Source organism: Leopardus geoffroyi, chromosome B3 (genome assembly GCF_018350155.1).
Source record: "Leopardus geoffroyi isolate Oge1 chromosome B3, O.geoffroyi_Oge1_pat1.0, whole genome shotgun sequence".
NCBI lineage: Eukaryota > Metazoa > Chordata > Mammalia > Carnivora > Felidae > Leopardus > Leopardus geoffroyi.
The window spans coordinates 2,342,510-2,358,261 of NC_059337.1; the positions used below are offsets into that span (position 1 = coordinate 2,342,510).

General features: G+C 49.9%; 1 protein-coding gene across 2 annotated transcripts in view; it reads right to left on the reverse strand.

Annotated features, from left to right (window-relative positions):
• The window catches only part of TMC3 (transmembrane channel like 3), a 41,143-nt gene extending 36,964 nt beyond the window's left edge, over window positions 1-4,179 (reverse strand). Inside the window, exons 1-2 of one of the 2 annotated variants that reach the window (XM_045448575.1) lie at window positions 3,886-4,179; window positions 2,470-2,616 (exon numbers count right to left, since the gene is read on the reverse strand). In XM_045448575.1, coding sequence (XP_045304531.1) covers window positions 2,470-2,616; window positions 3,886-3,974 — 236 coding nt within the window. In that variant the 5' untranslated portion in view covers window positions 3,975-4,179. The remainder of the gene's footprint in view (window positions 1-2,469; window positions 2,617-3,885) is intronic. The other variant, XM_045448574.1, reaches the window with a different exon arrangement.
• Between the last annotated feature and the right edge of the window lie 11,573 nt (window positions 4,180-15,752).

Below are 15,752 nucleotides of genomic sequence, written 5' to 3' on the forward strand. Positions count from 1 at the left end.
GGCGGACGGGAGTTGAGAACTCTTGGGGATGAAGGTCACCTTCAAGGCCACCTCGTCTGACGCTGCGCTGATGAGACCGTCGTTATCCATGACCAGCCCCCTCCCCTTGACTGTGCTCGGTGCCTCTTCAGAGCCCCTCGACCTTCAGTCTGCCCGGCTCGCTGGTGAGGAAGGTCTCGCACACGCCTCTCAACAGCCGTTTAGCGGCCCCCTCCCGGGTCCTGAGTCCCTCCCTGAGACCCCAGGAACTAGCTGACTCCCTTTTCCGAGCGAAACGTGACCGAACTGTAGCGTTTGCTGGGATCTGGAGCCCGGTGCCCTCGTTGTGATCACCCCATCATCCCGGCCCCGCCAGCCAATGCCCTGGCTTCATTCCGGTCAGGACCAGAAATGCAGGCAAGGGTGAGGGTTGACGCCCTGCCCTGCAGAGCACCTAAAAGATAGAGGCCTGGACAAGTGACATCATTTATCTCATCTAATCATTTATCATTTTCTTCCTGCAGACATTCTCTGCACACTTCCTTGGGGCAAGCAGACTGGGGCACACAGGCGCGTGAAACGGAGTTGTTGTCCTCGAAGGCACCCCCTCTCTAATAGCGTGAAAGAGACCGAAAGCCACAGTAACGGAGGGCGACAGGGTGGGCCGGGCACTCAGGAACCAGGGGGGATCGAGCTAGCCTGGCCCCGTTAGGGCGCCGGCCGCTGGCTTCCCTGCGAGTGAACAGACCCGTCCTCCCCGACAGGTGGCTGTTGCCCCAGACCCAGCAGGGACCCCTGCCCTTTTCCGCGTCCGCCTCGCTCCCTGGGTCCCCACGCGGTCAGGCTTCGGCGGCCTCTGTGCTTTCCAGACGCCTCAGCGGGTCCAATTAGGGAGGCATGCATCGCTCTGGTAGCTCCTGAAGGTGACGAGGGAGGAGACGCGCGGGTCCAGGGGATGATCTATGGAGGTGCTCAGAGGACCAGCCCGTCTGAGAGCCTGACCGCCTCCGCCCCAGGCAGCGCCGTGTGGCCCGGCCGCTGGCCAGGCGTCAGGGCAGAGGGCCCGGATTTTGCCCTTTGGCTCGGGAAGTGTATCGGCTGAAAAGTTACCATTTGCTGCGCTCTGCCTGCAGGTTGAAATGGCTTAGGCTCTTACTAGTAATTAACGGTTATGAATTACTGATTACGAATTACTGCTTCCTCCCACTAACCACCAGCAATCAATCCTTAACAGCGTTTCTGTACGACTGTTAAAAATCCGGATACCACTGCCTCTCTCTCTCTGCCTCTCCCCACGCGCACGCTCTCAAAATAAATACATAAACTTAAAAAAAAAGGGCGGGGGGGAAGGGGCGCCTGGGTGAGTCAGTCCATTAAGTGTCTGATTCTTGATTTCAGGTCAGGTTGTGATCCCACAGTTCCCGAATGGGAGCCCGGCCTCAGGCTCTGCGCTGACGGTATGGAGCCTGCTTGGGATTCTTTCTCTCTGCCCCCCACCCCCCACCACCTCTCTCTCTCTCTCTCTCTCTCTCTCCAAATTAATAAATAAATAAATAACTTTAAAACCTGTGATACAACACATGACTCTTTCTTTCTTTCTTTCTTTCTTTCTTTCTTTCTTCCTTAGAACTGAGAAGGTTCTAATCCTGTCCACGCAGGGTGCCTGCTGGTCAGGGCTACCGTCTGTTTCTCTGGGAAGGTGCGCTTGACAGGTCAGGAGAGCTCATTAAAGCCGTGCAATTAACCCCCTCTGCTGTGCTCCCGGGCATCGGCATCATCAATCAGTCCTCCCTGGTGGGGCCTGACTGCCGGGGACCAGAGACAGTGCGAGTCGCTTGCACGGTTCACCTCGTTGAACCCCGGAACAGGGGTCAGTGGATCTTAACCTTCAGTATGTGACGGAATCTGCTAGAATGCCTGTTAAAAATCCTGGGCCCCTCCCATCGTGGTAGGGTCCCCTCCCTAAGGAAAAAAAAAAAAAATCTCAAAGTAACCTGGCCCTGTGCCTGCATCATAACCTCCCTCATGACCTTGTAACATGAGACCACTTAATCAGGCTGCGCGTGCGCGCGCGCGCGTGTGTGTGTGTGTGTGTGTGATCATAGACGGGAGACAAAGAAGTAGAAAATATATAAAAAAACGAGTCCACATGGCCACGCCGGTGAAAGTGATGTCTATTTTCAGTCTGGCTCATACACTTGTCTCTGCTGAGTCTGGCTATTTTGCTCACGTCTCCACACGATGCTAAGATCTAGCGTTTGCGAGGGAGGTAAAAAACCACAAATTCTCCACCAGCACACGCACGCACACGCACACACACACACACAGAAGCTGGCCACCTGGAGGCACCTGTGGCTTCTCAGAGTCAGGTCTGGAACGCCTGGTCACCACCGTCAAGTGGGTCTCAGTGCTCATCCCCTTGGGGGGGGACCGGGCGGCCTCGTGGAAAACACACCAACAGTAATCAGTAATGAGAAGGGAAGCCCCTACCTCAGTGCTCCCAGCTTCTGCCTCATGGTCCAGGGTCTGCAGCGAATGTTTGCAATGAGATCTTTCTGGAACTGAATATTCTGGAAGATTTGTTCTGGATCATTGCTGTCCCCTGTTTCATCAGCATTAAAGCTGTCGTCCAACTTGCTGAATGGATCAGGACATTAAGGAGGAAATCTGATTAGTAGAATTGCTTCCAGCAAGGACCTTGCCCAGGGTACATTCAACATCTCGCTGCCCCGGGGTCATCTGTATGAAGTTTCTATGCGTGGAGGGATGAGGGACCCAGGGAGGCAGAGAGAGAAGGTGGCGGTCCTGGCAGCCACCAAAATACGTGTAGTGGAGCCTGTGGCTTTAGTGGCTCGGGAAAGGAAGACGGTTTCGCAGCGTGAAATCTATTATCAGAAGACGTCACACCAAGAGACAAGAGGGTGCTTATGAACAATTCCTGAAGAGCACCATCGTTGTGGGCAAAACAATTTCTATTTCAGGCTGATTGAAATAGTCAGCTAATTTTAAAGACGGGGCTCCTCCTTGTCCCCGAACTCTGGAAGTGAAATAAAGAGAAACCCAACATTGTCATCCGGAGACCCTCCCCACGTTCCTGCCTCTTTAAAACGGAGAGGCAGGACAGTCAGCGATTTCTTTAAGCAAGAGTTTAGCCAAGCGGATTTACATGGGCAAATCTTTCAGGGAAGCGGTGACTCCGGAGGAGAACAATTTGTCAACGTGTAGCAAGGCTTATTCCCCCTAACAATTACGATGTTAAATCCGAGGTGACTTCTCAGGAGGAGGGAAAAGGGTCTTCTGCGACAGCTATTTGTTCAATGATGCGCTTAGAAGTAAAGAGAAAATCATTCCTTTGCTTTTCTCTAATTCCGACGGTTTTCATTTACCCCTAGGAGGATTTCCTTCAATTTCTCCAAACTGATGGAGGTTTTGATATACCCTTATAAATATTTAACAAACTGATGGAGGTCTTAATATACCTTTATAAATATTTAACAGATTCCAAAGGCACTCCCTCACTTCTCCCTGGCCTGAAGCCTGTGCCAACAGGCACCTTATTTATTATGATGGATGTGTTGCCCACTCCCTCTTGACATCGCATAATTGCGTAAACAGACAAAACAGAGGGCGCACGCCCGTGGGTTCGGCCGGGGTGGGGGACGCCAGATTCGGGTCCCCCGGTCAGCCGGCAGGTACAGTCGCCTCCCTCTGGGCACGGAGTCGAGATGGCTAACCCGGGTGTGGAGAGCCCAGAGAAAGGAGTTTGGGAGTCCACTCTGAAGGAGAGGGGGACGGAGCGGGGTCTTGGACCTCAGGTCGGACGCAGGCAAGGCTCGGGGTGACCCGGGCTTCCCTTCCTCAGCACACCTGCGTCCTCCTCCCTGCGGGTGGGGGACACCAACTCACCCGAGCAGCAGGGACTCCTGGTACAGGGAGCGCTGGCCGGTGTTTCTCCGGATGCTTCTGTAGCGCTGGGACGCCCTGGCGGGCTTCATGGGGGCTGAGCTGTTGCCAGTGACCCCTCGGGGCCGGCAGGGTCCCAGGGAAGCAGGGAGGAGGGGGAGGTCTGGGCCACGGAGGTCTCCCGAGGGGAGCCCCTCCTTGCCCTGCCTCCTGATCTCCGGAGCAGGACTGCGACCGTGCAGCTGGCACCCGGCGAGGAGGCCAGCTGTGCGTGTGTGATGCGAAGGCGGCTGCCGCAGCGCGATTGGCCAGAGTCTGGGCCGGCAGAGGTGGGTGGCTCTGCCGGGCTGAGCCAGGGCTCATTAGGTGTCCCCCCCCCCCCAGTGATCACATCCGTGACCCCTCGCGCCCCGACGGGCCGCAGTGGTTTGCACAGCGCTTTGTCTCCATCCCCATGACTGGTGTCCACAAATTAATTAGGGAGAAGGCAAGGCACGGCTTAGGGCTTTCTGTGTTTACGTCTCGAGAAAGAGGCTCAGAGGGGCGCCCGGGCGTCTCAGTCGGTCCGGCACCGACTTGGGCTCAGGTCGTGCTCTCGCGGTTCCCGGGTTCGAGCCCCACATCGGGCTCTGTGCGGACGGCCGGGAGCCTGGAGCCTGCTTCAGATCCCGTGTCTCCCTCTCTCTCTGCCCCTCCCCTGCACGTGCTCTGTTTCTCTCTCGAACGTAAATACACATTAAAAAAAAATTTTTTTTTAACGTTTAGACATCAACATTTTTGAAAAATTAGTTCAAAAATTGCGACGAATGATTCACATCAAAAGTAGTAATTCTTCCTATCTAATTATCGTAATATATGATTGGATACTAGAAATAGGTAATATGTTCAGATTAATCCATTTTATTCCGCCATACAGTTAAGCAAAATGATCTCAATAAATCTGAAAAGCAAATCACTGGTTTGCACTAATTTGTTTTAATAAAACCCATGGAACCCCAAGATTTGCTATTACCTCTCTCTCTACTCCAAAAAACCACAAATACACACACACACATATAAATATAGAAATAAATACATAAACACACACACACACATAAATATATGCAAAGAGGAGACAAAACGATCAAAATGTTAGTTGCACAGACAGCTTCAGAAAAAGCAGGATAGAAAAAAATCTTTGAAATGCTCAGATATAATCCCTACAGGTAAAGATCTCTCAAAGAATGCCAAAAAAAAAAAAAAAAAAAAAAAGTAGCCAGGGGACTAACAATAATCTTACTTTTTTTTAAGATTCTTTTTTTTTTAAATGTTTATTTTTGAGAGAGACAGAGAGACAAAGGCAGAGAGAGAGAGGGAGACACAGAATCGGAAGCAGGCTCCAGGCTCTGAGCCTTCAGCACGGAGCTCGATGCGGGGCTGGAACCCACGAACCGTGAGATCGTGACCTGAGCCGAAGTCGGACGCTTAACCGACGGAGCCCCCCAGGCACCCCTCCAATTCTTACCTCCTTATTATGAAACTCTAGGGAGCCTCTTAACCTCTCTCCATCCGAGCATTATCGTGCTGATTGATGTGGCCACACTTAAGAAGCGTAAAATGTAAGAAAACCTTAATTTGATGATTATTAACATCATGCTGAAATATTTCTGCGCAACGTGTCATTATTTCCCAAACACACTTATAAATGGTGTTGGAGGAAAAGTAAATAGATAGAAAGCAAATGTTAGCGACTAGTGAATCCAGGTTGGGGGTCAGCGATATCCGTGGTGCTGTTCTCTCAACATTTCTGTAGATCTGACTTTTCTCAAAGTGCAGAAAGAACAAAAAAACAAATTAAATGTTACAGCTGCCTCTCCCGGACTCCTTTGCGTGAACATAGACAAGCTTCTTACTCTAAGCCTCTTTTTTTTTTTTTATGTTTCTTTATTTTTGAGAGACAGAGACAGAGCATGGGGGGGGGGGCGGGCAGAGAGAGAGAGGGACACACAGAATCGGCAATGCCAGCCCCCCTTCTTGAGGTCAGCAAGTTTTCTTTCACCTTTGCATTTTGCAAGAGCGACTTTTCCATTTTTGAGACATGTTTGCACGCCCGGGAGATTGTTCTAGGGAGTCTAAGGCCTTTTGTCTGAAGTCCAGAAATGCCTTTGGGGTCTGGGAAACGTCATTCGGGGTGGACGCCCTGGAAAAGATGTTTTCCAATTTTCCGGGTCACGGCTGAATTTGTTGAGACGTGAGGGTGCGTGTTCTTGGTGGTGGTGAATTCCTCATGACATCATCAGCTGCCCGTAAGTTTGAGACTGAGCAGACACCCTGAGATTTCCATCGGGGGTCACGTGACGGTTGCTCCTGCGGGAAGCTAAGGGGGGACTGTCACCGGCCCATGGAAGCCCTTCCGAGGGGGAGCTGAACACCGGGTGGGATGCCCTTGCGACACAAACTATAGAGCTGCCCTGGGCTGCTCGGTTCGTGTGCTTTCTCAAGGACAGACGTGCATTTTTGCACAGGATCGCATCGAAACGCATCCACCGCCCTCGGACCTGGAAAAGGAAATCGAACTTTCTCCAAGGCTGGGATAAATTCCTTGTCAAGCAGCCACTTAATCGTTGGCTGCGGTTTCTCCTCTAGTGATTTTTAGATTGTATTTACCCGGATATTCGGGGACTTGGAGAAAGTCCAGCAGAGCTGTCTCTGGGGGTGGGACAGCCTCCTGCGAGCGGTTCCCCCACACCCCTGCAGAGACACTGTGCATCAGTCAACGGACGCAAGCCCCAGGAGCATCTGGGGCTGGGCTGAGCGAACAGAGCACAGCAGGAGTGGGACACAGCGTCTTCGTCGTATGTGGACCTACTGCCCAACCGCCAGGTTGGCCGTGTTCCTGCTTCTGTCCATGGGTGATCTTTTTAAATCCTCTTAAAAAAAAATTATCTTCATTCCCCACCCCCCCCCCTTCAATTTCACTGAAGGTCCTTTTCATCTTGTTTCGGCCCATCGTTTCTTGCTTTATAACGACCTTTAACAATCCTCTTTCTGAAAATGCAAAGCAATTTCTCCCTTGACATTTCCTTGACTGGCCCCAAACCAGACTTAAACATGGACAAGCCCTCCTCTTCCCGCTTCTTTTCTTTTAGTGTTCTGTCTCCTTCTGTGAGGGTAAAGCATATTTTCGTGGGCCCACCCCATCTCTGTTTATTTTTCAATGAGAAGAGTTCACATTTGCCCGTGTGTGCCCAGAAACAGTATTCACACGTAAAACCTTTTCTTTTTAAAATTTTTTTTTAGTGTTTATTTATTTTTGAGAGAGAGACAGAGCATGAGTGGGGGAGGGGCAGAGAGAGAGGGAGACACGGAATCCGAAGCAGGTTCCAGGCTCTGAGCTGTCAGCACAGAGCCCGACGCGGGGCCTGAACTCATAAACCGTGAGATCACGACCTGAGCTGAAGTCAGACGCTTCACAGACTGAGCCACCCAGACGCCCCTATTTTTGAGAGACGGAGAGAGAGAGAGAGAGAGTGAGCAGGGGAGGGGCAGAGAGAGAGGGAGACACAGAATCCGAAGCAGGCTCCAGGCTCCGAGCCGTCAGCACAGAGCCCGACACAGGGCTCGAACCCACGAACTGTGAGATCATGACCTGAGGTGAAGTCGGACGCTCAACCGACTGAGCCACTCGGGTGTCCCACGTAAATTCTATTCTTATCTTAAATACCATCACACGAATGCTGTGAAGTTCTTTCTTACAACTCTGGGATTTTACACTTTTATACAGAAGCTAAAAAAAAAAAAAATGGTTTACATATTACATCTTTCTCTAAGAAAGACAGGGCTTACTCTAACTTGTGTGACCAGTAAACGCTGGGGCTATCCTTTGTTGTTTCCGCTAAGAATCGAATTCATCAACCACGGTAATATGCGACCACCTTGGAGTTGGATAGTCTAGTGATGAAACACAGCTGTGCTGTCTGCTGGCTGGGTGACCTTGGAGCAGTCACAGACCGTCCCCGAGCCTTTAGGTCGCCACCTACAGAGTAGAAGTAACCTCGAAGGGTTGTCTGTGCCGTTGTGTGCGATGGGCCTAGCACAGTGCCTGGAGGGTAGTAGGAGCGCAAAACTGGCAAGTCTGTTTTATCGTTATGTCTATAATTGTATTGTGATTTAATGTTTATTTATTTATTTATTTTATTTTTGAGAGGGGGCGGGGGAGACACAGAATCCGAAGCAGGCTCCAGCTTCTGAGCTGTGAGCACAGAGCCTGACGCGGGGCTGGAACTCTCGATCCGTGAGATCATGACCTGAGCTGAGGTCGGACCCTTAATCGACTGAGCAAACCCCCCCCCCCCCCCACCCCTGCCAGGGGCTCCAAATCATCTTGTGACTTAAATCTCACTGTGAAAGTGTGGCTGGGATGGTTCGAGCCTAGCGATTCTATACAAACAAGTGTTATGACCCTTATTACCGCGATCATTAACCTTATCGTAACTTCAGCATCGAAGTGTGATTAGAGTGGTTTCAGAACTGTTTATTTCATGATAACTGACCTGATTCATGTAAAGAATTTGCAAAGGAGGTAAACTGCAAGGCTATTTCTTTTTCTTTTTTTTGCAAGGCTATTTCTTAACTGCACGATAGACACGCTCTGTGTGCTCTCTAACATGGCCGCAAATACAAATAAAACTTCAAAATTGCCTTCCTCCTTCCTAAGGAGCCACAACAAGCTTGAGCAGTGGCCGATCGCCCGTACGGCGTCTAACTGCGTGCATTCACCGCGGTCGGCTGTGGGTGGGGGAAGAAGCCTGCCAAGGCCCAGAGGTCCAGAGATTCCTTCCCAGAGCTCACGGGGAAGCAGGCTGATCGTTGAACCGGGCGGTGCCGTGGAATTGAACGTGCGGGCCCAGCCCAGCTGCAGGAGAGAAGAAATTCGTTAAACGGTACTTTTCCCGGGGTTAAAAAAGGAAGACAAGCCGTCGCTGATTATGATAGCGTCTTATTACGTTTCTACGCTGCTAATTTGGAACCTGTGATGATGCGGACTACGTGATAGAGGAGACGAGGTGCCATTAGGCGCCGTCCCTTGGAGATTTTTCCTGTTGGGTGCGCTCTCACGGGACACAAGGCCTCTCGCTGACGTGAGCTTGTATCTCACCTCGGTGCCCCCTGTGCCGTCCGCTTGAATGCTGTCCCGATTCCCTTCCAGAGCAAGGCGCAGGGAGTAGGAATAACGCCCAGCGTCAGGAAACCACTTGGGCGGTTGCAAAACAGAGAGAAAAGCTTCACGAGGACGTGGACAGGGAAACGGCAGGGACTGATTGCCAAAGGGTGTCTGTCTGTGCGGCACGCATCGGGCCTGGGAAGCCTAACAGACTCCGGAACGGAGAGCCGAGCGCTCTGTTCTCTGTGACCGAGAACAGCACCGTGGGAGGATTGGACGACGACACCCAGCGCTGCAAAGAATGACGTGTCTGGGCGGCCGTGGTTGAAGACGGACCCTGCAAACGTCGCCTGCCTGGTGGCTCCACTCGGCCCTTCAGAGAGGGCCCGTCGTTCCTTGTTGGTTTCACCATACGATGAAACACAATCCTGTAAACAAATTAATTTCCCCCAGGACTTTTGAGAGCATCCTAACTGCATTATCGTTTTTCTGCATAAAGGAAGCTTAGCACAAGAACAATTACGGAATGGGCTTCAAATGATCTCCAAATGGCCGTGAAGTGGAGAAGGCCATCGGCAGAGATGTGGGGATAACACGAACCACGTTTTGCTGGCTAAAATCTGGGATCATTTATTCTGAAAATCTGTGCTGACCCTTTCCTGTTCTTCCTCTCTCCTGGCAGAAACCCTTGGCCATCCTCATTTAAAACCTTTCTATTCCTCTCCTGCTGTCCGTAGCCTTTCTGCTCTGTCCCCTCCAATCCAACATAATGTAGAATTCCCGGAGTAGAATTCCCAACTTGACCTATCCCGGGATGAGCTGTCAGGGCGGGGCCAGGGAGTGTAAGCAAATGTGCCAGAATGGTATGGAATGAATTAGCACATCCATTCATGTGTTGTTTTTTTAAAAATTATTTTTAATGTTTGTTTATTTTTTTAGAGAGGGAAAAAAGAGAGGATGAGCCGGGGAGGGGCAGAGAGAGAGGGAGACACAGAATCTGAAACGGGTTCCAGGCTCCGGGCTGTCGGCACAGAGCCCGACGCGGGGCTCGAACTCACCGACTGTGAGATCACGACCCGAGTGGAAGTCGGACGCTTAACCGACTGAGCCACCCAGGTGCCCCTCACGTGTTTGCTCATCTGTCACTAAACAAATCCGTTTTTAAACAAAAACCAAAAGTAAATTTGTGAAGAATTGATAAGACAAAGGGGTTTGGGCTATGGCTAGTAAATGGTGAGGAAGTGACACAGTTCGTTGTCTTATCTGGGGCCAAAGGGGGTGCAGTGTCCTTCCTACACCTGCTGTTTCCCGAGTACCTGTAATTCAAAAACAATCCGTAAGCCCAGAGTGGCATATTTCGGAGTGACGGGTCCTGAACCCCTTCAGCTATGTGGATGCTTGGAGCTATGGAAGGGTAGAGGAGAGGAAGGGAACGTTGCCTGGTCTGGGCCCCGGAAGGTAAATCACTATTCCGAAAGCACGGTGGAGGCTGGGTGAGGGGCACGGGTCAGCCATTCGAGACCAAAAGCTATCATGGCCTCTGGGGACCGGTGGGAGCCACCACTCCAGTCACTCAGGCCTGGAAGCACGGCCCCATCAGTCTGTTCATTTATTTTCCGGCCTCACCTGCAGGGCACGGTTGTTAAATATGAGGCCGGTGGTCACAGGGGCATGGATGTTTAAGCCCCAGCCCCAGAGAAGACACAGATGCAAGGGACGGGAACCCAAGGCATAGGCCCTGGCGACCCACGGAACCCAATAAGCTTCCATCCCAGCGCGTCCCCGGGACCCACAGATGCGCTGGATAAAGGCCAAGGGAAGCTACTAAGCTCCACTCACTCATCAATTAAGCACAGCCTCATGCATCCGATAATTCATCCACCGATCAGTACTTATGACATCCACAACGTGCCAGACCCTTGGCTGGTCCCTGGGGACACAAGGGTGAATGGGACACCATCCCAGCCATCTGGTATTGGGGTCTTCGGAGACCCTTGTGTCTGTCTATGTCACCGCTCCGGTCAACTATGACCCATGAGACTGTATCGTCTTGCCGCGCTCCCGAGAAAACGTCACCGACCCCCCCTACCATCCGCATTGTGTTTTTCAGTCTGCCATTCAAGGACTTGTGACATCTGTCCCCTCTGAGCCTCATAATCTGTCTCCTCCGTCTATGCAGGTGGAACGTCGTTCCAAACCACCTGCCTCTTCACTGCCACCTCACTCCCCACTTGAGGAGATTCTCTTCCCTTCTGCTTGCTCATCTGCGTCTGCCATGCTTCCCGAGAGGCCCCTACAACCACAGATGAGCCCTCATCGTCCTCCTCTGCGTGCGTCTGTCTGGCGGAGCCCATGTCTCCCTGTCTCCTCCCTTTGCTTCTCTTCCTCCAACAGTCCATCCACCCTAGCACCCCAGTGCTACCAACCACCCCCCTTCCCCACCTCACCCATTTGGAAGGTTCCCGGAATCGCAGGAAAGTTGCTCTAGACATAGGCCCCTTGATGAGGCATCTCTAGGTGCTATTGTAACAATGGGGAGAGGGGAAGAAGGGCAAAGTCTTTGGCTTCTTCCAGAGGTTGGTTTTGAAGATGCAATGGAATGAGAGAGTTAGAAGAGTTTGAGTTCCCTTGATATTAAACATACGTGCTCACCTTCCCGTGGCTTATCCCGGAAGTGATCTCACATGTAGTGATCTCACACCCTTCCTTTCTCCTCTAGTCCTCCCAGTAGGTTCAGAGAATCTTCCAGCCAGAAGGGATCACAGCGCTCTTTACTTCCTCTACTGGTATTTGAATATCAGCACATTCACACCCCTACATAACCGTGTGGCTCCCGCCTGAACACCTTTAGCCAGAAGCTAAAAGATTATTTTCTCCTGAAGTAGTCCACTTATCCTTGGATTGTCCCCACCATTAATGGGTCGTCTTCTTTATATGGATCTGAAACTATTGTTCTGAAGTTTCTACCCACGCGTATGATTTTTATTTTCTAGAGCCAAAGAACTAATAAATGAGTATAGCAAGGTTGCAAGACACAAGATCATGATAGAAACTCAAATTTTTTTTTTTTTTTTGCATACTAGCCATGGACATTTGGAGTTTGAAATTAAAGAAATAATGCCATTTACAATAGCACCAAATAACGGAATATTTAAGTACACATCTATCAAAATATGGACATGATCTGTATGCAAAAAATGTAAACCCTTAATAAAACTCTAAATGAGTGGAGAGATATTTCACACTCATAGATTGGAAGACTCAATATTATGAAGCTGTTAATTCTTATACCCAATTGGCCTGCAGATTCAACAAAATCTCAGGCAAAAAGCTAACAACCTATTTAGTATACATCAATAAACTCACCCTAAAGTTTATAGAGAAAGGCACAAGAACTAGAATAACCAAGATAACATCGAAGAACAAAATGGGAGGACCCACCCAGCTTCAAGACTTACTATAAAGCTACGGTAATCAAGAGAGCACGGTGTTGGCGAAGGGACAGGCATACACGTTGATGGGACAGGAGAGTCCAGAAATAGACCCACACAGATAGAGCCAGCTGATCTTTGAACAGAACAGAGGCAAGTCACTGGAGAAAGAAGTCTTTTAACAGAAGGTGCTGAAAGGATTGGATGTTCATATGTTAAAAAAATAAATAAATGTAGAAACGCATCGTATAGCGTTCACAAAAGTTAACTCAGAAGGGATTATAGACCCGAAAGTGCACTCACAAAAGTTGACTCAGAAGGGATTATAGACGCGGAAGTGAAACGCAATACTATAAAATTCTAGAAGAAAACAAAGGAGAAAGTGTACACGATCTGGGGTTTGGTGATGAGTTTTTAGATACAACACCGGAAGTAGGATCCATGAATGAAAACACTTGATAAGTTAGACTTTATTAAAATAAAAACTTCTGCTCTGCAGAGGACGCTGTTAAGAGAAGGAAAAGATAAGTCACAGGTGGGAGACGATATTTGCAACACACACATGTGATAAAGGAAGCGTGTCCAAAATGCACAGAAAGCTATTACAAATCAATAGTGAGAGTACAAACAACCCAATTAAAAAATGGGTAAAATATCTGAATGGACACCTCACTGAAGTCCTGCAGTCTTTCTCCCCAAACTCATTACCCCGGAGTAATCACGAGAAAACACGAGACAAACCCTGGCTGAGGGTCCATTCTACCACATACCTGACCCGAACTGTCCTCGATACTGTCAAAAATCATAAAAAAACAAGGAATGTCTGAAAAATGGGCACGGCCAAGAAGCGTCTAAAAAGAAATAATGACGAAACGTAATGTGGGATCCTGGATGAGATCCTTGAGCCGAAAAAGGTTGTTGGGTGAAAACTGTGAAGATCTGAATAATTGTGGACTTTCATTAATAATAAGGTATCAGCATTGGTTCATTAATTGTGACAGATGAGCCATACGGATGAAGGATATTGACAAGAGGGGAAACCGGGTGCGGGGTATGTGAGAGCTCTGTTCTCCCTTCGCAATCTTTCCATCCATCTAAAAAGTATTGTCTCCTGCTTCTACTCGTATGCCCATTTCTTCTGCTCAAACTACACGCTTACTCCGGTGACACGGAATAATTAATAAAGACAAAAGCTAGCATTTACCGACCACCTCGTGTGTGCTATTTACACGTACTCACTACGCAGAGTGTCTCCATTATAACCCTGACGATAACGCCAGACAATAAGAAGGGGACAACCAGGCTCACTCATATCTGGTTTTCCTGGATACGTGGGGAAAACGATATTTTCTAGCACCTTTACGGTGAGGCCAGGTCCCGTGCCCGGTTAAGTAACATGTGTCCTGCGCAGAGCAAGACATTCACCGGTTGGTACAACCCATCCGCATACCTTGTCCCCTTTGGCCATGACCGTGGGGGTCACGGGTTGAGATGGTACGGCCACAGGAAGGAAGGAAGGAAGCAGGGTCTCTAAGTCAGCACGGAGGACAGCTTCCTGGAATGTCACTGGAAACGCATCAGCGTCTGATACGAGCCAGACATTCATCTTGATTGTGCTGGACGTAACCTCTTCGATGCGGACGCCTGTGAGGCTGAGACTTAAACGTGTGATATATACCACGTGGCGACAGTGTGATTAGGCAGTCTTTATTGACGGGCTTGACGTCTCGGTTTTGTAACAAAATCTCCTGAAGAACATTGGCTCAAAGGATGACGAATCACGGAGGGCTTTACGGCCTTGTTTCACACCATTGCATAAGTCCTTGCGGCGGACCTTTCTGATTCCTTTTGATCCCACTGGCCAGCCGAGAACTTTCACTGCCGTTCTCACGTATTCTGACCTCTGTCCTTTCCTGCTGCTTAATGACCATCCTATAAATTGTATAGGAAATGGAGCAAATGCAATTACTGTGTCTGCCGGCCCTGATGCAGATAAATGTGGAAGTCTCGCCCAGTGTCTCCCCAGGGCAACCCTCAGCCCTCCGCCTGGGTCTTACTGAGAACAGAAAGAATGAACCATCAATCACAGCTCGGCCTTGCTCCAGCGATAGCCTCACCTCCTGGAGAACAGGGATCACGGCAAAGCCGTTTCAAATGGACGTGACCAGTCAACACAAACCAAGCTCCTTTGGGAACGGAGCTTTTATAAATTTCTATCAGCGTTCTGATTTCCCAGTGAGTAATCCATTGGCTCTCCAGGCCAGGGCAGCCCTTTCAATATAACCTCCCTCATCTCTGTGTCTCAGGAGACCTAGTCTCCAGCCAAGATCTCCCCAGAACCGTGGGGCTGCGACCAGGCATATTGGGAGGGCTAGTTACGTGGGCCAGTCAGAGATTTGTCTACGTGAGCAACGAAATGCTTCCGTGGTTTGGAACAGGGGGCTGGTCCTTCAGAATGGTATCTCCAACCTAGTCTTTAATTCCACAGCATGTAGAAATCAACCCCTCTCAAGAGAAGAGTTGAAACAAAGAGTAAGTGAATGTCCTCCTTTGTTCTTACGGGTTTTGTCCGGTAATAGAATGAAAGCAATTTCTTTCTTTGACCTGGCTCGTGACAAAATGCAGGGGGAGGAAGTATCTTTCCCGTCACCTTCACTCTTGACACGGTAGGAACAGGAACTTTCTCACCCGGCCCGGATGGACGCGCGGAGGTGTTCTAACCTACGTTTGGACATTGGGGTCAGTGACGGCTAGCCCAGCGAGGGGCGCGCTCCAGAGATCCCAGGGCCAGGAGGCCACCAGGAAAATGGTAGATGACAGCTTTTGCAAAGTCCAAGGATTCCAATTCCTTAAGCCAGAAAGCAGCATTTTCTCCATTGTTCTTTCACACCTTGAGGGTTTGTTATGCACGAAGCACCTGTTCCCCAGCCCCATTCCTGGGCCCTGTGATGGCCACACCCTCCTCCGCTCTACCAACCTTCACTCTCCTGCAAGGTGGAATTTCACTCCTCCGACAACCAATTGTTGTCACTCTCCTTGTTATTTTAATTGGTGGGTAATAAAGAAGAGGGCTCACCTTTGTCCCCAAGTCCTGGGAGGTAGCCTGGAAAAGCTTGGAATTTTCTGTATGCTAGGAGTGTCTTTGTTACTCATGGTGAGCCCCTGGGCCCACATTTGACAATTTTTTTCTAAGAATAGCTCAGATGGGGGTCCTCCAGGCCAAAAAAAAAAAAAAAAAAAAACAGCCCCAGCATTACAGTGTTGGGGCTTCGAGCCAGGACATATCAGCCCAATCT